The 25763-nt window shown below is 45.1% G+C and overlaps 1 protein-coding gene across 1 annotated transcript in view; it reads left to right on the forward strand.

The window, feature by feature from the left end:
* Window positions 1-12989, forward strand: part of LOC142570213 (uncharacterized) — a 35966-nt gene extending 22977 nt beyond the window's left edge. Inside the window, 1 exon segment of the mRNA XM_075678918.1 lies at window positions 12916-12989. Within this exon segment, the coding sequence (XP_075535033.1) occupies window positions 12916-12989 (74 nt within the window).
* Window positions 12990-25763: the final 12774 nt, after the last annotated feature.

Consider the following 25763-nt stretch of genomic DNA (forward strand, 5'->3'; position numbering starts at 1 on the left):
ACACTCTTTTTATACTCCTAACATCCCCGTAACAATATTTGTCAATCAGCGCTACAACCGCTTCATTGAGGATCTTGCTTTTAAACAAATATTTTAAAATTGTTGCTAAAACCTAAGCTTACAGTAAAAAAGTAATCCAAGTTACACGAGAGGACAGTGAATTATATTAAGTTGTTTGCATCGTCATAACGCACACACGAATTTCTTAAAACTTGGTATGGGTTGGCTGAAACATACGACATATAGATGAATTATTAGCAGCATTATTCAAGAACATTAAATTGATCTGGCGAATATCACACCATGACATCTTTAAATAATGAATCATCTTGAATCTCTGCAAGGTCAACAACAGCTGGATTCTGGCAAACCAGTGCTGTGGAATCACGTAAAGTGGAGGAAGGTTCATGAAAGGGACAATTGTCATGCAACTTTACCCCGATTGGTTTCCTTTGTAGCTTTATGCTACATGCATATGGATGACAATTTTTCCTTTCAAAAACAGGTGGAATCATTGAAATGTAAGGATAATTGGTCACGTCTGACGCTTCAATAGAATATAAGAAAATGTTGTAACAGAGGCATCGTTTGAGACTGCTTGACATTCCTTGCTTTCTAGTTCTCATTACATTAACATTTGTATTTCTCAGTGGTATGTGGCTTTTTATTACACTTGAACATGCTCCACAATTTAGGATGCTTAATAGAAAGAATAAAGTAGTTGAAGATGTGCTTAGAAAGAGAGAAGAAAGTATTTGAAAGGTGGGATGTGGTTTGCTTTTATTGCTCCACATTAAGTGTAGCAATAAGCAGCCCGACAAATTGAAATATTGTTTCTTGCGAGATGGAAAAGGGGTGTTTTTTTATTTGACATTATTTTTAACGTCTCAATGTAGAGAGCGCTTCGGTCAAAAGGAACTTTTGGTTAATGAATGCATCGACCACCTCCTAGCGTTGTAACCGGTCAAGACGCCGAAGGACATGAAGAAGCGGTGCCTGCTGCACGACACCATGTGGTTCCACATAAGCATGCTCGAAGGCCCGGGGGTACGCACTATGCAAAATACATTTTGTTCATTTTGCGAATTTAGGTCGACATGCAGGAGGAAGGCATGCAAGAACAGTCAGCAGAGCAAACCAGCCACTCGACCACGGAGGATGATGACCTGAGCACAATGTCAAGATGTGCACCTAGCATTCCACGTGTGTTTGCTCTGTCAGTGACAGAATCCACAGAGCCACATACTCATTGCCTTTTCTGTGACAGCAGCACTGACACCATCGCAGAACGTACTGCACACATCTCCGCCAACGAGAAATAACCAGGCTGTGCAATGCCTTTGCGGAACACTGGATCATGTCGCTCACTTTTGCACAGTTTCCTGAGGCCTCACATGCAACAAGTGCCAACGCAGACATCTAACAGTACTTTATGAGTTGTTAAGCTCCGTCGCAAGGACCGCTACACCCAGTGCAAGTGCGCAGCTTCCTGTGTCTGGGCTGACTCTACTAACTGACATAGTGACACGTGAACTCGTTTATGTTTTACGGGTGAGCGCTTTTACCGTCCTCGAAATGTTATCGCTCAGCGCAGGACGCGTCTACATGTATCGGAAGTTTCTAGAATGTTATCGACGCTTCTGTTATCGATGCCGTCTGTCGTCGCCGAACCTTGTGTAATCTGATTGCACGTATGCGCGACGCGAATTGCGTAGAACTTTGTGGAAAGCATGCGGGTCCCAGCGATTATTCTGGAACGTTCGACGACTGATGTATGAAAGCCGACGCGCTTGACCCGCTGATCAGATTTTCGAAGATCGCTGACTGTGTTCGCCGCTGTCGTCGTTCTTTGAGTGTAGGCTGTATCGAGGGCACAAGCTCGCCCAATAAAACGCTAGTTTCGTCTTTTCCAGTTTGGCTGCTTTCTTTACCGTCACTACCACGTGACGATAGGACCAAAGTCTGTGCTGCTCCAGGCTGATCGCGTTTTTGCGGAATGTGGACACCGACTCATGGTTTGTGTCATGCTAGACAGCGGAAGCTAGCACCCGTTCATTCACACCAACATTGCCAAGGCCATGTATTGCCGAGAACTGGGTATTGAATAAACTGTTGGTGATGTTAAGCAATGCAATGCCACGGCATCACTTGCTTTGTCGACGCATTTCTGTCACACTTCGTATAAGATTCAATAACACTTACACTGGAGGCTCTAGAAGTACCTGAGGTATGCTCCAGGACAAGTCCACCACTTAACAGGCATGTGCTTCAACTGCTAGGCTCCAAGAAGTAGGATGATACTGCTGAACGCTCCCATCCCAAAACATTGCCCCATGACGATGCAAGCACTTTGATTGCAGCGGAGAGCTAGCGAAAAGTAACACATAGAAGAGTGGACGGCATCAGTGCTCAGTTTACAGCGAATAAAAGCCACATTTTAGTGGATGGTACAGGGAGCAATTGCATCCGACGATACTAGACCTGGTCAGTGCTGATGTAATTGACAAGCAAAAGATAGACAAGGACGCTACCTACGTACGCACTGCATTAAAGTAAAAATAACGGTTTACTGCTGCTCATCAGTGGCCACCCCAGAAATAAGCGTGGCACATTTAGAAGTTCGAAAAGGTTGCAAAGAGGTGTACAAATGAGCACGCCTGTTGCATGCCGTGGAAACTCTGCGTATAGGCGAAGTGAAGATGCCCAAGGAAGAGGGACCAATCCTTGCACAGCAGCGAGCTCCAGAGACTATTTTACAGTTCGTGGAGAGCTCTCATTGAGTGGAAAAACAACAAAACTGATAGGAAATTGTTGCAGACCTCTCTTCAGGAATGGCATATAAGGAGGGACAATAAGCACAAGTGAACCATTTACTTTTGGTCAGCAAATGCACGAGTTAACTCATCGTATCATCCCCAGTAGGCGATAGTCTTAGTATGATTGGCAGGACGAGCAACGTAACATGAAACTTTGCATTGCAAAAGAAGTCTGCATTTCTATTCCCATCATTGCATCGGCTTCGTCACCTCCTCGGAAGATGGCGAAAATGGATTACGGCGCAGGACAGCATAGGAGAAATGAAGCAAGAAGGAGGAGTTAGCGCTTGCAACACATGCCCATTTGTTGCAGATGCATTAGTCAGGTCCAGGAATTCTGGACATTCTCCTTCGGAACTTCACAGCAATGCACAAGTGTAACTCATGGGGAATTTTTTTTTCTAAATTATATTGCAGAATATCGGCCGAGGGTCAAAAAGTTTCAACTGACTACAACAAGAGGGTAGTCCCATCTAACAACATACGCCTTTTGGCAGTTAGTCGGAACATTGGTGGTGCGTTAAAGCAGTTAAAGCAGGTCAGAGAGGGGCGGTGAAGTCCCACGACAGGAGGAAGTCGTTTTGCACCCTCCCGCCAGAGGGCACATTGGCTCGAAGAAGCGCCAAATTTAAACCATAAAGCGAATTATTACAGTTGGCATTGTGAAGGTTATGGTAGAGGGAGTGTTATGCAGCCTGTTAGCACGCGCAGGTCTTTGAGAAGCAGCCGAGATGGTACAGAGTAGTTTTGCGTGTGCATGTCTTGAGCGTGCCTTGGTATACTAGGTTCTATGCGCGTGTTCGTTCTGTGTATGAGTGCGCGGGCGTGTGCCTCCGTATTTGCGTTTGCATGCGCGCGTGTGCGTGTATGCGTGTGTCAGCGTTCGGAACGTATGTGAGCGTTCGCGGCGTGTGTGCGCGACTGCGTGTGTGTGCGCGCCCATGCGGTGCATGCGTGGGCGCGTGTGAACGTGTATGCGTGCTAACGTGTGTTATTGGAGTTTCAGCATGCACCATCATCATTATCATCAGCATCAGCCTGGTTACGCCCACTGCAGGGCAAAGGCCTCTCCCATACTTCTTCAACTACCCCGGTCATGTATTAATTGTGGCCATGTTGTCCCTGCAAACTTCTTAATCTCATCCGCCCACCTAACTTTCTGCCGCCCTCTGCTACGCTTCCCTTCCCTTGGAATCCATTCCGTAACTCTTAATGACCATCGGTTATCTTCCCTCCTCATTACGTGTCCTGCCCATGCCCATTTCTTTTTCTTGATTTCGACTAAGATATCATGAACTCACGTTTGTTCCCTCACCCAATGAGCTCTTTTCTTATCCCTTAACGTCACACCTATCATTCTTCTTTCCATAGCTCGTTGCGTCGTCCTCAATTTAAGTAGAACCCTTTTCGTAAGCCTCCAGGTTTCTGCCCCGTATGTGAGTACTGGTAAGACACAGCTGTTATAAACTTTTCTCTTAAGGGATAATGGCAACCAGCTGTTCATGATCTGAGAATGCTTGCCAAACGCGCCCCAGCCCATTCTAATTCTTCTGATTATTTCAGTCTCATGATCCGGATCCGCCGTCACTACCTGCCCTAAGTAGATGTATTCCCTTACGACTTCCAGTACCTCGCTGCCTATTGTAAATTGCTGTTCTCTTCCGAGACTGTTAAGCATTACTTTAGTTTACTGCAGATTAATTTTTAGACCCACTCTTCTGCTTTGCCTCTCCAGATCAGTGAGCATGCATTGCAATTGGTCCCCTGAGTTACTAAGCAAGGCAATATCATCAGCGAATCACAAGTTATTAAGGTAGTCTCCATTAACTATTATCCCCAATTCTTCCCAATCCAGGTCTCTGAATACCTACTGTAAACACGCTGTGAATAGCATTGGAGAGATCGTATCTCCCTGCCTGACGCCTTTCTTTATTGGGATTTTGTTGCTTTCTTTATGGAGGACTACGGTGGCTGTAGAGCCGCTATGGGTATCTATCAGTATTTTTACATACGGCTCGTCTACACCCTGATTCCCCAGTGCCTCCATGACTGCTGAGGTTTCGACTGAATCAAACGCTTTCTCGTAATCAATGAAAGCTATATATAGAGGTTGGTTATATTCCGCACATTTTTCAATTACCTGATTGATAGTGTGAATATGGTCCATTGTTGAGTAGCCTTTACGGAATCCTGCCTGGTCCTTTTGTTGACGGAAGTGTAAGGTGTTCCTGATTCTATTTGCAATTACCTTAGTAAATACTTTGTAGGCAACGGACAGTAAGCTGATCGGTCCATAATTTTTCAAGTGTTTGGAAAATTATGCAGGGCGTGGCGTAGCGGTAGAACACCCGCCTCCCGTGCAAGAGGTCCGTGTTTCGAATCCCGGTGCCGCGCAATTTTCCACCGGATTAAAAAAAACAAACCCGCGTGTTGATAAAATTGCATAAACTGGTCTGGAGTGTGTGCTGATCCCGGTGACCAGAACCGGTAACGCACTCCCTCACCAGAGCAGGGTGGGCCACCCTGGTGCAGTACTTGGCCACAACCTCCTATATGAACACAACAATCAAACCCCGGCCCTCAGTCCCCAGCATGCACGACTGCGAACAAATGTGTGCGTGTTTCTGCAGGCATGGATGTATAGTGTGTGTGTATGACGGATGCAGAGAGAGTGCGTGCGTGTGATGGAGAGTGCGTTTGTGTGCGAGGGAGACAGATAGTGTGTGCGAGGGAGAGAGAGCGTTTGTGCGCGTGCTAGTGTCTCCGTATTTGCATAAGCATGCGACTGTGGGTATCCATCTGTGAGCGCTCGTGTGTGTGCGTGCATCTGCGTGTTAGTGCATGTGTGTATGCGCTTGCCTATTTGCGGCGCATGCATGGCGGCGTGTGAATGTGCACGTGTGCGACCGTGCGTGCTCGTGTTTCAGCATGCATGCTTTCGGACATAAGTGCGCGTATTCGTGTGTACGCATGGATATCTGTGCGTGCGATGCGTGCGATGAAGAGAGCGTGTGAATGCCTGTGAGGAACAGAGTGTGTGCTCGTGCGAGGGAGCGAGAGTGCAGTGCGTGTGTGTGCTTGCGAGGGTGTTTGTGTGCTTGCGGGTGCGAGCTAACGTTTTACTGATTACACCTACTCTTGGAAACAAACGCGATGTGGAGGCCATTAAAACCCGTGTTTAAATGACAAGAACGAATGACACTGCATCTGTAGCATTATCTGTTTCTGAAAGCGAAACCGACAAAAAAGCGCCTGTGACGTGAGTATTGCTGCTCTTGGCTGGCACGGCCCCGTAAGAAGTTGCTAAGCAGTTCAATTTCGTTATCTTGCTTCCGTCTGTGGCAGCACAATGTCTCGAAGGCAATGACGCGCTAAATCTGCGCTATCATTCAATCGTGTATTGTTTCTGTGACCAAGCAAGCTTTCGGCAGCGCACGTTCGTTGCCACATTGACATTTCAACTTTAAACGGCTTGCCTTCGGAAAAAAAAATGTGAATAAAAATCGACAGTCATCTGGCCGTAAGGAACATGCTCACGGAGCCGTGTCATTCCTGCCAATATAACAGTGAAGGGGAAGAGAAATGCGGCCATAATGAAGCACAGAGTGCTATGGGGATACAATAGGTACGATGTCTTCCGAGGTATGTGGAAAGGTATAATCGTTCCAGGACTTACTTTTGTAAATGCGGTTGTTTGTTTTAAATCAGGGGTACAATCAGGCCTCTATGCGAACCAAAGGTAAGTGGGTCGCCTCGCATTGGGCGCTCACGGGAAGACTACAAATGAAGCTGTGCAGGGTGATATGGGCTGGACTAGTTTTGAAATGAGGGAAGCTCGCAGTAAAATTGAGTATGAAGAACGCCTGAGGGATGTGGAAGAAAGTAAATGGGCTGGGAGAGTGTTCAGGTATCTGTACAGCAAAAACATTGATTCACAGTGGTGAAAAAGAACTAGGAAGCTTACCAGCAAGTATGCGGACTGTAGGGTGGGCAACACAGCAACAAAGACGGTCAAGCGGAAAGTCAGATAGACTGAGATAATCATATGGGTGGCGGCAATGGAAAGGAAACCTGCCATGAGCAACTACTTAAGAGGGAAAAATGAAATCAGGAAAGAAACAATTTATGATAACTCAAAGGGAAGCTCATTACTTTTCGAAGCGAGATCGGGATGCCTTAGAACACGCACCTATAAAGCGAGATATATGAAGGAACAAGAAGCATGTGCTTGCTGCGGTAAAGCTAGGGAAACTATGGAGCATGTTTTATTAGAATGTGAAGACGTCTACCCAGCGGGCGATTTAGCCACCACTGACCTCCTTGAAGCCCTTGGGTTCAGTGGGAACAGTGGTAAAGTAAACATGTCCGCAATAGACATTAGTAAGAGGCGATTGGAAGATTGGTGGAAGAAAAGTGAGGAAACGACAAAAAACGGAGACGTACAAAAGCACACTTAGCAATAGGGGATCAGAAAATTTGGGTGTGGGAGTTCATAGTGTTTGTTTCTTTTATTTTTTATTGTTTAACTTAGGTAGGACATTACGTAGTATAATAGCAAGAGCTTGGTGGCACATCCCACCGCCCCGTTCCAAAGGGGACGCTCAGAATATCCATCCATCCATCCAGTTGTGGGCGACTTCCTCCGTTCTTATTCTACCAAGCAAAAATTTGCTAATGCATGCCATCCGCAGACGAACGGCCTCACGGTGCGGCTTAATCGAACAATAACAGACATGCTCTTCATGTATGTTTCTGGTGACCATCGTGACTGAAATACTGCTCTCCCATTTGTCATATTCGCGTACAATTCATCACCCCGCGACACTGCGCGTTACTCGCCATTTTATTTATTCTGCGGCCGAGATGCGGTGCTGCTTTTTAATACAATACTACCTACCGCTCAAGAGTCCGTGTCTCGGTATACAAGCGATGTCAGTGCTCGAGCCCAAGAAACACGCCGAATTGCTCACCGTCGCCTTTGTGCTTCTCAGAACAAGCGGAAAAGCATTTGTAAGAGTAGTCCCCGAGACGCCGATTATATTCCCGGGGATCTTATCCCTCTATGATCTCCCACCCGCAGTTTGGGCCTCTCGGAAAAACTGATGTCCTGCTACTCCGGGCCTTACCGAGTCCTCTGTCAGGTAACCAACGTAACCTACGAGAGGTCTCGAGTCGCACCTACTGCACACTCCATCCAGACTTCCCATCACGTCGTTCAGGTCAACCGCCTAAAACGCTACCAGTCCTTTTCTGCCTAAACAGCAACGGGACGGCGCTCCCACGCGAAGTGGAAATACGTTGCGCAGCTCTGCACAAAACTGAGGAAGATGAGCACGAGCTTAGGTCTGAAAAAGTGAACGCGTCAATGACTAGCTTGCTGTAGGCTTGGCTTTATCGATTACGGTAAATTACTGTACATCCTGTAAATAAAAAAAATGAATTATGGGGTTTTACGTACCAAGACCACAATCTGATTACGTGGTACAGCGTAGCGGGGGAATCTGGAAAAATTTCGACCACCTGGCCACCTTTAACGTACGCCTAAATCTAAGTACACGGGTGTCTTCGCATTTCGCCCCCCATTGAACTGCGGCCGCCATAATGTATATACGCCACCCGTCTTTCTTCTCTCAGCAAAAATTTTATTCTAAACCTAACTTAACGGGAAGCTTTAGCTCCATTATGGTAAATCAGCAATCCCTTCTTCTTACAACCACTGCACCGCAATTCATGAGTTATGTTGCACTTGCAAGAAACAGTTAAAATGAGATTTAAGAAAGCGAATTTTTATGTAGCTTCCACTTCTTCAAATTCTAAAAAAATGCGAAATTTTAAGAAACAATACTCGAATTATACGACTCTGTACCTCAGCAACTAAAAGCGATATCGGAATTCTGTAAGCTGCACTTAATATTTCATTTAATGCGGACAAAAGTGATATATCATATGGCACCCTGAAATACATCACTCCCTCGTGAATATGGCATTCGCAAGGTCTTTACAGACATTGTAACAACTTCACATAAGCTATAAATTCATACATCTAATTTGCGCGATTGAGATCCTCCAAGGAATGCAGTTTAGAGTGATGCGATATCAGTTTTTATCCGTACTAACAGATTTGTAAACTTCGTACTTCTATTTTTTCTGCGGATTTGCCGATTTCCAATAATTCTTGTCAATAGTGTCATGGCCCAAACCAAAATTATTATTGCAGCGACCACTGTGATCTAACGTTCTTTCTTGAATACAACAACTCTCATTCAGATTGGTTGAACGGTTGAACAGTTGAGCGATTCTCGCATAAAATAATTTATGCGTTTTACATGTATTTGAGCAGCCGGCATCGAAGAAGGGCCCTAGCTAAAGCTTCCTCTTATTGAATCACACTGGTTCTTAGAAAACACACGAAACATAACGCTGACTATACGGAAGCCCGGAGCCGCAGCCATGCACAAATAATGAGAAAAAAACAACGAAGAAAGGGAACCCAACAAAAGCTTGGCGGGAGCTGTTACCTCGGCCAGACATCTCACCCGGAATGCCGTCGAGCTCTTTGGCAAGATGTCTAGCAAAATCGTCGATTCACTGCACGTCGAGCAAGTAGCAGGTTGCCTTCAAGATAAGGCTGATACATAAGCGTGCTCGTTTCCAAGTGCCGAGGTGAAGCAACAGTCTCAGGGTGTGCTTCTTTCTATTATGTTTTCTTTAGTTGTGCGTCATGGAATACGTCGCGGCGCAAATTTCAAACCTTTAAGGTCGGTACGCCACGTGGTGGCGAAAAAAGAAACTAAATGCATGTGCAGAATTCCTGGGTATGTAAAAAGGTAGCGTTAGGCACAAAAACAAAACTATTGTGGGACGTTAAAGCGACACTGCAGTTTAGTATAATAAACTACTGCGACATTGAAGAATACATGGAGGTTGTGCATACTGCACGCAGTAAAATCGTACAAGGGTACCTGCAGTGGACAGTGCCAGAAAACTGCGGGCACAATTGTGTGCTTGGCCCATGTCGTGATAAAACGGTAGTTTCTGTTTGGGCGTACACTCCAGTTAAGAACTCGATAAAATTTTTCTATTCAAAACAAGAGAAGGGTTGGCTGGTAGATGGAGACCTAAAGTCGCAAACTATGGTACAACAAGACATGCCGCTGAAGCCAACGCTTCGACAACGGAACTTGTCTAGGTTAGGACAACAACTGCCTACCTCGGTGTTTATCTACTTGCTCTCCCTCTCACTTGATGAGGGGAGGAGGAGGAGAACAAGCTGGTGCACCAAGTAGGTGGAATTGAGAATGTCGAAGAAAACGGGAGGAAGGAGAAAAAAAAAGAGGGGCTGAGGATGGTGTTGTCAGACTGAGACAACATAGGGAAACTGATACTGGTTTAGAAGCAAGGCTGACCAAAAATGTAAGCGGATACAAACATGCAAGCAGTTGCTGGCAACAACTGCACGCCCACCTTCCCGCGAAAGAAGGAATAAGAAGTTGTGCTGTTCGAATGCGTGGAATGAGAAACAACAAAAATGAAGAAAGAAAACCGAAATTGTTAGAAGCAACTGAGTTATAACAAGACATGTTCGATTGGGAGTAAAAATGCAAATGCGCACCTTCTTGAAGGCTGAGGGAAAGGGAAACAAGATTCTACAGTGAACATGGTACCCAGCACAGAGTACCTGTTCACACATGGTGAATGGCACACAGGGCAATGTGACAGGAATTCCTGTAAGCTGCTCTGGAAAACCAGAAACTTGCGCTCATCCTTGGGAATTGCTGCGGGTTCCGTATCGCTGTAAATTATGAAGATGCCAAAGTTATCACAGAAATGCATAAGGCAGCCTAAGTGTAACATGCACTAGAATGAATACTTTACTGTTTCTCTTGGGAAGTAAGCCATGTGACTCGATTTAGCACATTTTGTGCGCATTAGCTTTACAAGGCCCTTGTAAAATTTTAGTTAATATACATTGGAAGTTTTTGAGCAGCAGATAACTTGAAAAAGGTCTTCATAATAGTGGAGACATAGCAGCAATAAATAAATAAAGAAGAAGCATCCTCGGAGGAGGCGAGCTACATTTACCGCAGTGAAGACTCTCCATTGCACATTGCATCAACCAATGTAAGTCACACTGCTCCCCTGCCTTTCATGTCGGAGCTGAGGATCCAGATGACGTTTTGATAGCAACTCCAGCCTCCCTTTTGTCTATTAGAAGAGTGAAAATTAACCACACAGAGAGGAAGCGGACATGTCTGCTCTGTGTGTCAATTTGCACTCCCTGTCTTATAGCTGTCCATCCCCAACTAGCCCAAGAAGTACTCCTACGATCCCCTTTGTCTGCCGCCTTATATATATATATATATATATATATATATATATATATATATATATATATATATATATATATTTAAGTGGGGTGTATTTCTAAAAGCAGTCTTGCATGCTGACACACTACAATCCCAAAGTACATGTTACTGCTGGCTATAGTCCTGTGTTGCAGGTGGTACTCAAATGATGCAATGGCATCTTTGGTGGTAGGTAAATGCCTCCATCGAGAAGGACATGCAGGCTTTCACTTTATTTTTAGGCATCTGTGTGACTTACATTAACGCTACAATTTTCAGGCACAGTTGGCTATGCACCGTTGGCTATTTGCAATGCGCTAACCTGGTGCAGGAAATTTTATATGCTGACATAAAGGAAACTACTGGCTAAAAAAGTCTTGTGGCACACTGTTTTTGTTATAATAATCGGTGGCAGCTTTGTATTCTAACTTCCAGTTTGCATGCCAGTGTGAAATAACATGGTTAAGATCATTGGCATTTGACAGGCACTGAACAGTGTACTATAGATTGCAAATAAAATACCCTGTGCTGCTTATTAGTTTGGAGATTGCAAATCCCAGCTTAATGTTGCACTGTAGGGTTGTTCACATTCTTTGTACCATTCACACTCCCAAGATCACAAATTCTACAATATTGTACCTTACAAAGCTCTCATCAAAGGATGGCTGGTAGCTTGTATCGATCTCAGCAAAAGTAGTTGCAAGTTCCGTAGCATCCATCTCTTGTTTGTTTTGTTTGCTTGTTCGCCATCTACTTGCTGCTCTAATACTCTTATGTACCCAGTAATGATAGGAGGTCCCCCTGGCAGTTTCTCACTCTGGGACCACCGGATGCTGTATATGATATGTAAGCCCGTTTCTTGTGCATGCAATAACAATAAACTTGAACTTGAACTTCTACTGCACCTGGCACTGGTGTTGAACCTCGTGCTGGTTCGAACCTCCATGATGGTGATGGAATGCATGCTGGATCACTGGAACTTGATTTAGCTGGATCCGTGAGTTCGTCACAAGTTTCAGACTGCGTACTTACATCTCTACAAGGAGAGATGTCGAGATTCACCTGCGCGGCTGCAAAATTTCGTGCATTACTGTGCTGAGCAACTGCAGAACATGTATCTCATTCCACATGATTGCCACGTTAAGTAGAACATTGAGCAGCGCATTTAATTAACAATCCATTCATCAGCTAGTAGCTGTGGTCTGCTGATTACATAATTACCTGCATCAGTTTTTTAGTCACTTGTTTGATGACTAAGGAGACATAGAGACCCTCTGGTAAAAGTGCATCAGTCTCATTGTATTTGTGCCACTAAAACGGATGCAAGCTTATACCTGCACAATTTCTAGCACGACCAAATTTCACCTTTGCTTTGCTATAATGCCTCAGGCGAGAGTTGCAGCTTGCTCAGGAGATATGCAAGGATTGTAAATATTGCTCGTCTTTGAATTATGCAGACCATAATTACTGCGCAACATTCACTTTCACTGAGGGTGGTGATGCCCTGCATCAGAAGTGTCCTTGTATAGCAAGCGGTGTAAGCTTTCCAGCATCTTTTTTAACACCCCCTTGTGTAAGGTCTCTGTAGCAACAGTGCTGGCAGCAACAGCACACTGAGTTGCTACAGTGCATAGCACAAGAGGGGATCTGCATCTGCAAATCTGAACCCATAATATGTTACTTGCTTCAAGCACAGCACAGAACGATTTAGTATAGGAGCTTAGTAAAGTGAGGGCAATAATCTTACTTTACAGGAAACTTGCAGACCAGCTCCAGTCGGATGCAATTCACTGGCCCCAATGCCCTGCTGAACCTGTGGATCAAGTGATCAGTTATACTTGTGGTAATTTGACATCTCTAACTCACTTCCTGTGAAGTTTCCGCCTGTGGACCGCAAGGTGCAGCTGCACTGGGGATCTGGCGATGAGGTTCTCTGCGCAGCGGATTGTTGCGCTGTGAAAATGTGTCACTGTAACATGGAAGGCCCCTGCTAGTACTAATCAACAATGACTTGATGTAGCCATAAATTAATTTATGAATACTGAACACCATTTATGCAAACAGGCTACAACTCTCAGCTGCAGTCCCCTCGCAACTACTGAGTGTTTATGAACGGCACCAGACTCTTCAAATCACCTGTGTTAAATAGAATAGAAATATAGTTGTGTTACCTTTTAGAGACTACATTTACTATATGACACATCAAATCTGAATTGGCTGATTATTGCAATATTACAATATTCTAATTAGCCTATAATTTATTGCATTATACCACATGTCGGAACAATTCAAAACCACATGTATTTTGAAAAAAATAAACCAACAGTAGCGTGTTTTTATAGCCAATTGTACCTAAACTATCTCATGACATAAAGTAATGTTGTACAGTCTTGCTCCCCATAGCACAAAGAATGAGTTTCAGAAAAATACAATCTGAAACGCCAATTTACTTTGGGGGGGTAGGGGGCGAGGAGCTACTATGCTGGCATGCATGAAGCACCAACCTGTGTCACTTTGTTGCAACATTTGCCTCAACTTAATTAGTTTATTATTATTTATTAGCACATTGAACAATGCAACTGTCATGTAAGTAGTACTGCATCTCGGAATGTTTGAACTAAGGCACAATTTTGATTTCTGCCTCGTTAAAGCTTTCTGAAGCTAAAGAAATACTGTGAATGGTCGTAACATAAGTGGACTGAAATTAGGTTATTTTATTGCGATCACCAATACGTTACACAGCAAATCTGAAACACCCGAATGTCTGCTGCAGTGTCCATGCGCCAATGCTTGGGACCTACTAATTAGATCTGGAAAACTATAGCATACTTTCCACTGCAGCTGCTTGAGAAGTCTGCCATCGTATTGCTACATGTTGGTAGACTTAAGGAATGAGAAATATGAAGTTTCCGCTTACCTGTCTGCCGGGAAGGAACAACGTCGTCAGCGCATTTGCCTTCAAATGAAAACGTGTCCAACTGGCGTCCGTGCCCTGTAGAAGTTCTGGATCGTAACGGAAGGCATCACGTGCGCAGTGCCTACCGCAAACGCGTACGTTTTTTCGCGCCTACGCGGAAGGAAGGCCAATGCGCTGTAGCCAAGCAGACCGCAAGGAGTCATCTTGAGGCAGCAATACCGAGACTTCACAGACTTTCTGTCGCTGGTTTTGCACCCGATGACATGGCAGGGCGCATCTCGCTTACTCATTGCTCCCAGAAATAGCTATGGACGCTTAGCGCGCTCGGTCGGCGACGCAATCTCCGGGGTAAAATTCACCTCTGTCGAATTGAGCCGATCGGAAGAAACCGAAGATACAGTCAGCTCCAAGGCAGCCGCACGCGCGCCGAAACAGACTAGTGTCGCACAGAACTAATCGGAGAACATGCAGTTACTGCGCTGCAACGTCCGTAGGTAACTATCGCATTGCGGAGCCTCCCCAGGCTGTGCATTAAGTAATGTATGGCTGCTCGAGCTCCCAATGGTAACCTCACCTCAAGGTTAATTAGGGAGAGAAGATAGCTTCCCTTAACCTTGGCAGGTCCCTGCCACTGGCCCTAGGAGGTCGCGTTTGGCACTTTTGCCGCTGCGGGACAATGACAGCGATCGAAGCGGCGTTAGGAGAGCCGTAATGTCAACAACCTTAACTCTGTCGATATGGAAGGTCGTGTGCGTCTGCGTGTGCTCGTGATATACAGACGTTTTCGTGTACTTAGAACACTACTGGAAACAAAATTGCGGCTAATGAGTTGACAGTCGACATCGGGTTGTAATTGCGACCTTACCGTTGGATCCGCGAATTCACAAGCGCAACGCTGATCGAAGTGTGTTATTCTAGATTTGTATAGTTGGCGAAAAAGTATTTTCCTCTAATCTTCAGGTTTCATGAGGTGCCGTTCACCGGCCTTGGTCACCAATGGACTCGCTTTCATATTTGTATTATGCTCATGCGCACTGACCAGCACGGGATCCGCCGCGATGGAACTAAGCGGCAGTGCCGCATCATAAACTTCGTAGGGTTTGAGACTACTTCTGGCGTTCAAAACCACTGGAAACAAACGAGGCATGAAGGCGGAGATGCTGAAAAGGCAGTGCGGTTAAAAATAGTTCGGACGTACGCGGGCGCGCTTGCTCTGCGCGCCGCTGAGCCATGGCTGAGCGTCAGCAGATGACAGTTGGTTTCGCCCGGATGTGCGTCATCCATATTAAAATTTAAAGTGACGTTTTCGCTTAATTCAGCTATACTTCAGCCCATTTAGTTAACTGTGTCAATTAATACCCCCGGTAACAGTAGGAACAAGTGCACCTATCCTAACACCCTTCTTGATTGGCGTCAGCGATCGGCGAATAGCAGCCATCTAAGGGAATGTGCTTTATGACGCAATAAAGCACACAAAAGAGAGTGAGAGTTTGGCTTCTTTTGAAACGAGAGCGTTTTAGAAAAAGGCGACTTCGCGCTCCGCTTGTGAACCCCACGCGTCGCGCAAGAGTGCGGAATTCGGCTGAGATGTTCACAGCAGCATGTACCATCCGCTGAATGTGTTTTTTCGCAAAGCCCGAGGGGTGGTTCAGGGCCCCTTTAATCGTTTCTGCTGGCAGTTTTTCTAGCATTGTCTTTCAAACGTTATCCGTAAGTCCTACAGACGTATTGTATTGGTTGAATAGATATTCGTTCTTAGCCCTCCGTAGTTCCTTTGTAATGAAGTTTCTAAATTCCTTAAACGCTTCAAGTGCCTTAAACATTTTAGTTTTGATGAATTATTTAAGTAGTTAGTCACGTTTTTTTTTAACTTGGTTGAACAATTTTCTTGTCATCCATGGTTTCCTGCATATTTGAGCCTATAACTAGTCCCGTTTTTTTTAACTTGGTGGAACAATGTCCTTGTCATCCATGGTTTCCTGCATATTTCAGCCTATAACTAGTCACGTTTTTTTTTAACTTGGTGAAAGAATTTTCTTGTCATTCATGGTTTCCTGTATTTTTGAGCCTCTAACTGTCTTTAAGAGAAACGAAGAATGATAGGCTTCCAGGAATACATTAAGAAGTATCTTATATACAGTGTCAGGGTTCCATTCTCATCAGGTGTACACGTAATAGTTGTTCTCTGAAGTCCCAGTGGTCCAAATAGATTGGGCAACTAGGTCTGGGGTTCTCAGGCCGTCGTGGTTAATACATCGTCGTCATTCCAGCTTTGACATTCGACTCTCGTCATAACTTCGCCATCACGCCATCGTCGTCACAGAGATCTAGTCGTGTGATTCCTTGTGACGCTGTCCTGTTATCATTGTCATTACTTATAACGTCATCCCGTTGTCGTAATGCCATCACCATAATACCGTCCTGTCATTGCTTCAATGTCGTCGTCAATCAATCGTCATCATACAGGTTTTGTGATGCAGTCACCGTGACGTCATTGTTATTTACTCATCATGATCCCATTGGTAACATGGCAACATACCGCTGTTTTTCCATCGTCGTCACTGCATCGTCGTCATACAGTCGTCGTCATGTATTCGTCGTCATACCGTTGTCCTCATGCCATCATCGTCACGCTGTCGTTTCGCCATTCTCTGCACTTCAGTATCATCGTTCCATTGTCGTGATGCCGCGTCGTCGTACCACATTTGTCGACGTCATTCCTTGTTCGTCGTTCTATCGCGATCGTGCTGTCTTTATTTAATAGTGATTATACCGTTGTGTACATGCGATCGTCGTCACTGCGTCGTTGTTACACAGACTCCATCACACATTCGTTATCATACCGTCGTCATCATGCCGAATTGGTCGTGCGATCGTCGTCATTCTGGATTCTTCATCTGGTTGTCGCCGTGCCGTCGTCGTCACACATCCTCATCATCTCGTTGTCTTCATTTCGTTTTCGTCATGTTGTCGTCGTTGTGCAATCGTCATAATGTTAAGCATCCAGGTGTCATTGTCGTCATGTCTTCATCCTTGTACGACTTGTCAATCCATCGATATCATTCCTGATTCCACATTCCATCGTCATTGCGTCAGCGTCACACAGTCGTCATAACTTCATGCTCATGGGAGAACTTCGCTAGCGAGTGCCACAAACAAGTGGTATAATGTCGGAGTATGTGGCACATAACTGAATCAGCGAAAGTCTCACAATTAAATCCAAGTGACACTCGGTTTGGTAAAGGGGCGTCCTTAGAGAATTCCAGGATGAGCGAGCGTCTTCGGGTTTCCGTTACCACACCATCTTTGTTTGGGACGTGCAAAACTTGCCTTTTAGCAAATATGACTCCTTGTTCGCTGAAATATCCCTTGAGGCGTCATGCGAGTACTCGACAGGAACGTCCTGTATCCTCCCGTACGTGGCAGAGTAGGAATATGGAGTATGAGTGTGAGTAGCAGTATGGAGTATGAGCATGGAGCTTGGTTCACCATGATGTTCGCAGCAATCAAGGCTATTCTCCGTACCAGTCCATCGTTTAAAAGCATCCCTGAGGTAGAGGCCGTCCTGGCTTTGGAACTGCCGGTGTCGTCTTCTTTCACGGCGCAACGTCGTGATCCTTCGCAATAGCAGCGGTGGCTTCGCCAACAATCGTCTCACAAGCGGTGTCCACCAACAAACACTTCCGCACATGTACTATATTCCAGTGGAACGCTAGCGGCTTGCGCTCGAAGTTAGCAGACTAAGTATCTTGCGCGAGTGTACCCCCCCCATTCCCTTTTATGGTGCATGTGCCAGAGGTTCAGTGTATGTTGTTATTTTGGAGGGGCGGCGTTATTCTGGATGGATAAATTGTATATTTTCGTCTCATAATAGGGCTCTGACTCTTAAGCAGTAGAATAATGCACATCCAATGCTCTGCAGAACTCTCTGTACATGATGTCATGAACCACCAAGGCAAAATTACACATCGGGAGAAATGTGGTGCAGATGCCAATGAAAAGTGCGTCTTTAACCCACCATGATAAAAATAAAATTGCAGAGCAAATAGACCATTTGTACAGCTTTAGAGCAATGATTGCACAAAACGTTATATGCTCAAACGAGTAAACACTTGCTGCAATGCCAAAGTAGGCTGAGCGACATGCAGCGTATATTGGCATTGAACATGTCTCGTAACCATTATTTTTATTGTAAGCCCTCGCTGTCACACCTTTCCCTCCGGCACTCCCTTTACTTAAACGTACACTGTATTTCCTTTGGTGTCAGGAATCAAAGGGGCAAGCATTAACCAGTCTTGCTGCTGCAAGACTGGTTAATGCTTGCCCCTTTGATTCCTGTGAGTTTAGTGGTAAAGAATATGGCACGTGCATACATAAACCTGTGCTGCAAAATTTAACATTTGCGATTTTTTGGAGAGCTAATTTGTGTTGGGAAATTTCAAATATGTGCACCATTGTGGCCTAATAACTAGAGCATTGGTGATGTTGAAGACTGGGTGTATTGGTATAGTAGCTTGAAGTTTAATTGCACAACAATTCGACGGGACACAAAGAAGAGAAATACACACAGCAGAATGCTTTGCTGTGTGTGTTACTCTTCTTTTTGTGCCGTTGAATTGTTGTGCGATCCAACTTCAAATAGAGCATTGGGCTTCCTTGGTGCAGGACCGAGGAAGTGTGAGCTATTCGACAACATGCCAGTGCGTTGCCACACAATTATGGAAGTCGGAAGGTTTGCAAACAAAGCTTTGCTTTCAAATCCACCTGATCATGTTATACAAGCACTGATTGAAAGAACTATCATACAAAATCATGGTGAAATCAATGGCCTGTGAAAAGTGTAATCTGTATATAGACACTGTTGACATAATAGGTGCCATACTGGCCTCAAAATTGTACTGGACAGAGCAGTTTGTTTCCTATGTGAAGCACAACCTCCCATTACATGCTGTGCAGACAACCAAGCTCAGTTTGTTTTGACGTGCTACACAACATTCACTGTAATCTGTTTTTGATTCTAAAGAAGTGCCAAACACCACCTCTTTTTCAAGGACGTCATGGGAATATTTGGCGAGACCTTTTGCAGCCCCTCATAATGGAAGTGTGGCCAGCCAGCTTTGCTTGGATGCCTTTATAGATTTCTGCTCCTGATCATTGTGTGCTATCAAGTTGCAGAAGTCTATGTAACTGGTGCAAGGCATTACGTGTTTCTATAGTCGGATACAACTTTAGGAGGCTGCGGAATCTGCACTTTAAGGCAGGTGAACACAAGCCTGCACCGATGGGCACGCACTCTAGACTGACATCGTGCCGCCAGACAGACTAATACCTGCTCGTTGGAGAGGGACTATTTCTTTAGACGTGGAGGCAATCGGCTGCTGCGTTTTGGTCATCTGGGCGGGGCCCTTCCTGTCTTCTGAAGTTTTTTCTGACTGTAAAGGATGCTGCTTTTTATACATCACAAAAGGACAAAGTGTACAATTATTTGGCCTATGAAATGGATACATCAGAAGTGTGCTATGCAAGGGCTTAAGATGTGTGAAATATAGTACATGCAATTAAAAGACAATGTTAAAGAATATGTGGTATCGAACATGCATGTAATGGCACATTTGAATCGGGGTGTGTTGCAGTCATATGCACAGTCTATAGGTGATAGCATTATTAAGCTCCTGCTGTTTCCTGTCTTCATTGTGAATTACACACACTGTTCATCTTGTGGCTAATCAACATGCACTGTATTCTTGCACATAGAAAGAACAAACAGCACAATGACGTGTATGCTGCATTAGTGTATTTCTTATTTACATGGTCCAAGAGTGGCACAGGTTGTCTTATGTTTTTGCCTATTTTGAAGGGACACCAATGCATGTTACAAGTCTCCTAATATGCACATCACTATGTTTACTGCAATAATTTTATTCATGTTCTTGAATAATAAACAAAATATTAAACTGAAAGCTCCTTTATAAGGTGCCTTCTGTGGGCTCGACAGGAGAGCAGTGAGGGCACCAATACTACTCTTGCAGAGCAGCCCTCTGGACCTCTGGCACACTCTCAACAGCACGTGCCTGGTGCTCGCCTACTGCCACCAGGCGGTTGAGTGCCTCCAGGAGCAGAATGTTTTGCTGCAAAAAAGTGTATTGGAATGAATCAGCCGCATACAAACCATTATTTACAAAGAAAAATGCTCGTTGCACTATTAGTACTAAGTTCCCTTAACTGTGGACACCTCTAGTGTAGTATGCATAATAAAACAATGCGTTGGGACAACGTTGCTTTATTTTTCATAACTGGGGTTTTCTTTTTCAGAGCCAATTGTCATGTTGATTAGTGTGCCAGCAGCTAAGGTGGCCCTGCACCTTCACGAGTCTCTACTGTCAGCACCACAAACCTATTTTTGATCGCTGCAAAACAAATGCCTCACCCTACAATCCCGTCTTATGCGAGCTGATTGCATCCTATGCCTACAAACATCATATTTTCGTCCCATTACGCAATTTTCTACCACCCTCGGCTGTAGTTCTCTCTCCTTGACATCCATTCTGTCACGCTTATGTAATCACCTGTTATGAATTGGTAACAAGTGATCGATTACGTGCATGGCCTACCTGCTGATTCCTTTTTTTTTCTTAATCTCAACTAGCATATCAGTTGCCACGGTTTACTACACCACTGTCTTCCTGCCTTAATGCTATCTCCAACAATTTTTGTTACTTCGCTTACTGCACAGTCATTGACATCTCAAGTTTCTTTGTTGACCTCCAGGTTTATGTCCCATATTGCATAACCGGTAGAATACAATGATTCTAAACTTTTTTCAAGGATATCGGTAACGTGGCGATCATGATTCGGTAATGCCTTCAATGTGCTGTTCAACCCGTGAAATTTTTGTATAAGTTTCCTGCTTTATATCAGTACCTGCTATTGATATTTCACCTGGATAAAGGTACTCTTCCATAAATTTTGCGGGCTTAATGTCACTCATGAATTTCTGTTAACTCACCAAATTAGTGAAGGTTACCTTCATCTTTTCCATATTTTCGCGGGCCCACTTGCATGTAGAAGCACGAACACTCATTGGTTTTCACTGCCTTCTTTAAACTGCTGGACATTCAGATCGTTACTACGAAAGCGACTTAATCCGTGCACTCTTATTATGCTAAACATCAAACAGTAGAAATATACTTATCTGCAGTTTGTCGATGTCTCCTTCACTGTGTTGGTAGCGAGATCCATCGTCGATACCACCTCCTTGTCGCATCGTAGCTATATAAGATGTAATGTAACACTATGTAATGTTCGTGACGCTCGCAGAAGCAGCACCGGACAAGTTGTTTCTTCAGCACTGCGCCGTGAACAGTAGGTGCGCGTTGCGATCTGTAAAATCGCCGAAGCTATTGGCAGTCTTTCGGGGTGCACGGAAAGATTGCTCACGGAGGAACAGAACTATCCAAGAAATAGTGGTCATCGTCGAGCCTGATCACTACGTCGCGCACTGCAAGCTCGTTGTACGAGTTTGTTTACACTGGGCGCCTCCGATGCTTAGCCGCCATGCTCGCCCGGTGAATGGATGTGATGACGCCACCACAGCGTTCCCTCGTGGTATAATGCGAAGCGTACTAAATTACAAATTAGTCTAATGCACATTCAGTGTACATGTTGTAAGCTTTAAAATGCTTCTAAACCACGTTAAACTAACTAATAATATTGTACTAAATACGTTTGTTTTATAACTCACTTGTGCATGTAATGCACTCGGTGGAACGACAAACAAGTGAAAGAAGGCACGACCATGAACCGACGGTATGATCACGTGAGCCCCAGTTAGTCGACCGCCCAGAAGGCAACGCCCAAGGAATGATAGCCAGCCAGAGTGAATCTAGATAAACCAATGAAACTTGAGGCTTGTCGAAAGATAAACTGTGTCTCGGTACCATTCGTGCTTTCATCTTGGGGTGTCGCCAGAGCTCGTGAAGATCCCGAGTTTCGCCAAACTCGGCGCATCCTGCATAGCACCCCAGGATCACCTTTCGACGTGTCAATATTGGAAGACTTGTTGACAAGCGCTCAATCTCAGCATATTATGTGTGGTGATTTTAACGCACATAACGAGACCTGAGGCAGTTCAAATACATGTGCTCGGAGTTCTAAGCTGGCGAAGCTTCTTGCAAGGTAAAATATAGAGCCCTTGAACGATGGCAGTATAATATACGTGAAAAATCCGAAGACAGTTAGCTGCATTGAGGTCACATTCGCATCAAGTCAAGTTGCCCCTATGTTCGGATGGTGTACTGATTTCGAGACTAGAGGTAGTGGTCACTACCCGATCCTAAACTCTGGCCTTCATTTTCGGACTTCGCCCAGAAAAGTGAAACTGAAGTCGCTAGACTGGGAAGCTTACACAGGCGGTCGCGTTTCGGCGACTTCAGACAAATACATACTCACACCCAAAATACATTAACAAAATCACAGGGGGCAGGGAAAGCGACAAATGTAGGCTCTGTTCAAAAACAGGAACACTCACACACATAATGTGGGAATGCACCTCGCTCCCGTTCTATCATCCCCCCGTCAGCAGCGAGACTGACTGGACAGCCTGGCTCAGTTCCGGGGACGTCGACCGACAACTTGAACTGGTGGACTGGGCGGAAAAGGCCAAGCAGGCCCAGGGCCTTACTTGAGCCTTAACCCTCAGCCACGTCCCTCTTTACCCTTCCCCCTTTCAACAAAGTTCATCACCACCACTACACAGGCAGCCATAGACAAAGCGATCGCAGCCTCGACTATGAATGCAGAATTAATACTGACAATAGCTCATTGCATCAAACAAAGTACTAGGTTTGCCACTAAGCATTTTAATGTAACTACTAACGACGAGGAATTCGAAATGTTATGTGGCAATTGAAGGCGTGCCGGAAGGAAGGCTCTACGTACTAAGAATATCAAAGATCTCATAACTTCTCGATTGGCACAAAGACATATTCGGCGTTACCTCGCCAAACTGAACCGAAAAGGGTGGCCGGACTTTTGTGGGACACTGGACATACGAAAACCGCTGAGCAAAATCTGGCGAGTCGTCAGAGGCATTCGCAAAGAGCTGCATCAGCTTTTTTTGCCCTCTCATTACATGAGCGCGCATCCCTGAAAGAGGTGGCAGAGCAGTACTGTAGGCTCCTTTCCAGCGGGACACAACCTTCTCGGCTAATTGCAAGTCATCAGCCTAGTCCACCTCGAGCGACCCTCCTTGACTTAGAATTACCATTTACAATGGAACAGCTCACAGCAGCAACCGGCGACGCAAGCAAGCAATCATCACCTGACCATGGCGGTGTGAGTTATGAAGCGTTCGCAAATCTAAGCCACACATCTCGCCTAAGCCTTCTAGGATACTATAACGCCTCATGGATAACTGAGGAGGTTCCTACGAAATGGAAGCTCGCGAAAGTTATGCCTATATTGAAGCCAGGGAAGCATCTGACAAATTACGCCTCCTTCAAGCCCATATCTCTGCTTAGCTGCGCAGGGAAGCTATTCAAAAAATGATTCACAAACGACTAAACTGGCCCCTGGAAACTACAAAAGTTTACCCGGAGGAAAAGAATGGCTTCCGGCAAAATAGGTCCGCAATCGATAATGTTATTGCCTTGGTCTCATCAATTGAAGAGGAATCGGTCTGTGGAAACATACCTACTGCATTATTTTTGGAGATTAGGGCAGTATGTGATTCCGTCTATCATAAAGCAATACTTGACGCTTTGCAAACCCTTGGTCTCAGAGGACGGCTTTACGCATAGATTGAATACTATCTTAATGGACGCAACTTTTAATGTGTACCCCGGATGACCCCATGGCACTTTATGCCGTCGAGAAGGGAATGCCACAAGGAGCTGTGTTAAGCCCGGTATTATGTAATTTAGTCCTCATACATCTGGGAAGAAACCTGCCCCGTGGCGTCAAAACCACACTGTATGCGGACGACAATTTGCATTTTGAGCGCGGCGCCTTCCCGCAGTACCACCAGCAACGGCTCCAGAGAACGCTGGCAAATATATCGGCCTACCTAAATCCAAGGGGGTCTGAAATTGTCCCGCGACAAAAGCGTTGCTACTGCTTTCACGCGGAGGTGTATGGAAAAATACCCACTAGTGCTGGGTGGTCGTGCCCTTCCATAAGTCAACCCTACAAAGGTTTCTTGGAATGACGATCGATAGGAACCTCACATGGTCGCCTCAAGTGAAAAAACTGAATGAGAAGATTTTCTCCGCTTCGCACTTTTTCAGATTTTTAGCCGGATCACATTGGGGCAGCCACTGTCGATCAATAGTGCTCCTCCATAAGGCCTACGTCGACGAAACACTACGGTATTACCTCCTGATCCTGCACAAAATATCTCCCATGCAAGCTAGAGAAAACTTGGAGCACTGAACGACTGCCTTCGCGTATGTCTTGGCCTTCCGAAAGGGTCGTCCCGCTCAGGAACTGTAGCAGAAGCTGGATGCCTGCCTCTTGAAGTTCTATCTTCGCTGGAGACACTTCGAATTCACCTCCGACACGTCTTTCATACGAAGACCCACTTTTTAAAGGATATGTCTAGAAACCGTGCTACATCTAGCTTTGGACAGGCCGTCAGAAGCATATCTATTTCGATTCGTGCTCAGGCGTCACAAATTATGCCACAAAACATTTCACCATGGTCACTGTCCCCACAGGAAATCGCACCATATATCCCTGGAATCAGTGCGAAATGAAACTGTCTCAACCAGGGACTTATCAGATAACTTTCGAATATATGCACAAGGAATACGCAGCCGCAACGCACATTATCACAGATGGCTCTACAACTCCACATCGCTCATCGTGCGGACTTTTTGTTCCCTGTATACGGCAACGATTCTCGTTTCGTCTCGAGCTAGCGACATCATCTACTTCAGTAGAGTTATATGGTATTTATGAGGCCCTGGTGTATGTACTTCGACAGCAGCCACCAGGATATGGGTGATTTTCACAGATTGAAAAGCAACCCTACAATTATGTGCAACAGGCACAAGCGTTGTAATAACCAACCTGCAGCATTTGACATTGCTTATCTTAACCACAAGGCTAAGATTGCTGGGCATTGCATCAAGTTCTAGTGGATACCTGGCTATGCCGGCATTTCCGGAAATGAAAAAGCGCATGAAGCTGCCTGAAAGCTACTCCAATACCGCAATTTCAAAAGAACATTTTTTTTACAAAAGCCGACGCTTTAAACAAGGCAAAAATATGCCTGTTAAGAAAACGACGAATCCCGGCCACGGCGGCCGCATTTCGATGGCGGCGAAATGCGAAAACACCCGTGTACTTAGATTTAGGTGCACGTTAAAGAACCCCAGGTGGTTGAAATTTCCGGAGTCCTCCACTACGGCGTGCCTCATAATCAGAAAGTAGTTTTGGCTCGTAAAACCCCATAATTTAATTTTTTAAAGAAAACGACCACATGTGGAATCTGCCGCTTCACTAAGATAACTTCCTGCGTTATATTGACCCAGGAATGAGACTCAAAATTCAACGACCACTTCCTCGACACTTAGAGACATTGTACCATTGTCTACGACTGAACGTGGCATACGCGAACAATTATCTGTACCGCATAGGGCTCACCACAAACCCCTACTGTGTTAACTGTGGCAATTTAGAGACAAT

The sequence above is a fragment of the Dermacentor variabilis genome, chromosome 1, assembly GCF_050947875.1.
Source record: "Dermacentor variabilis isolate Ectoservices chromosome 1, ASM5094787v1, whole genome shotgun sequence".
NCBI classification, from domain to species: Eukaryota; Metazoa; Arthropoda; class Arachnida; order Ixodida; family Ixodidae; genus Dermacentor; species Dermacentor variabilis.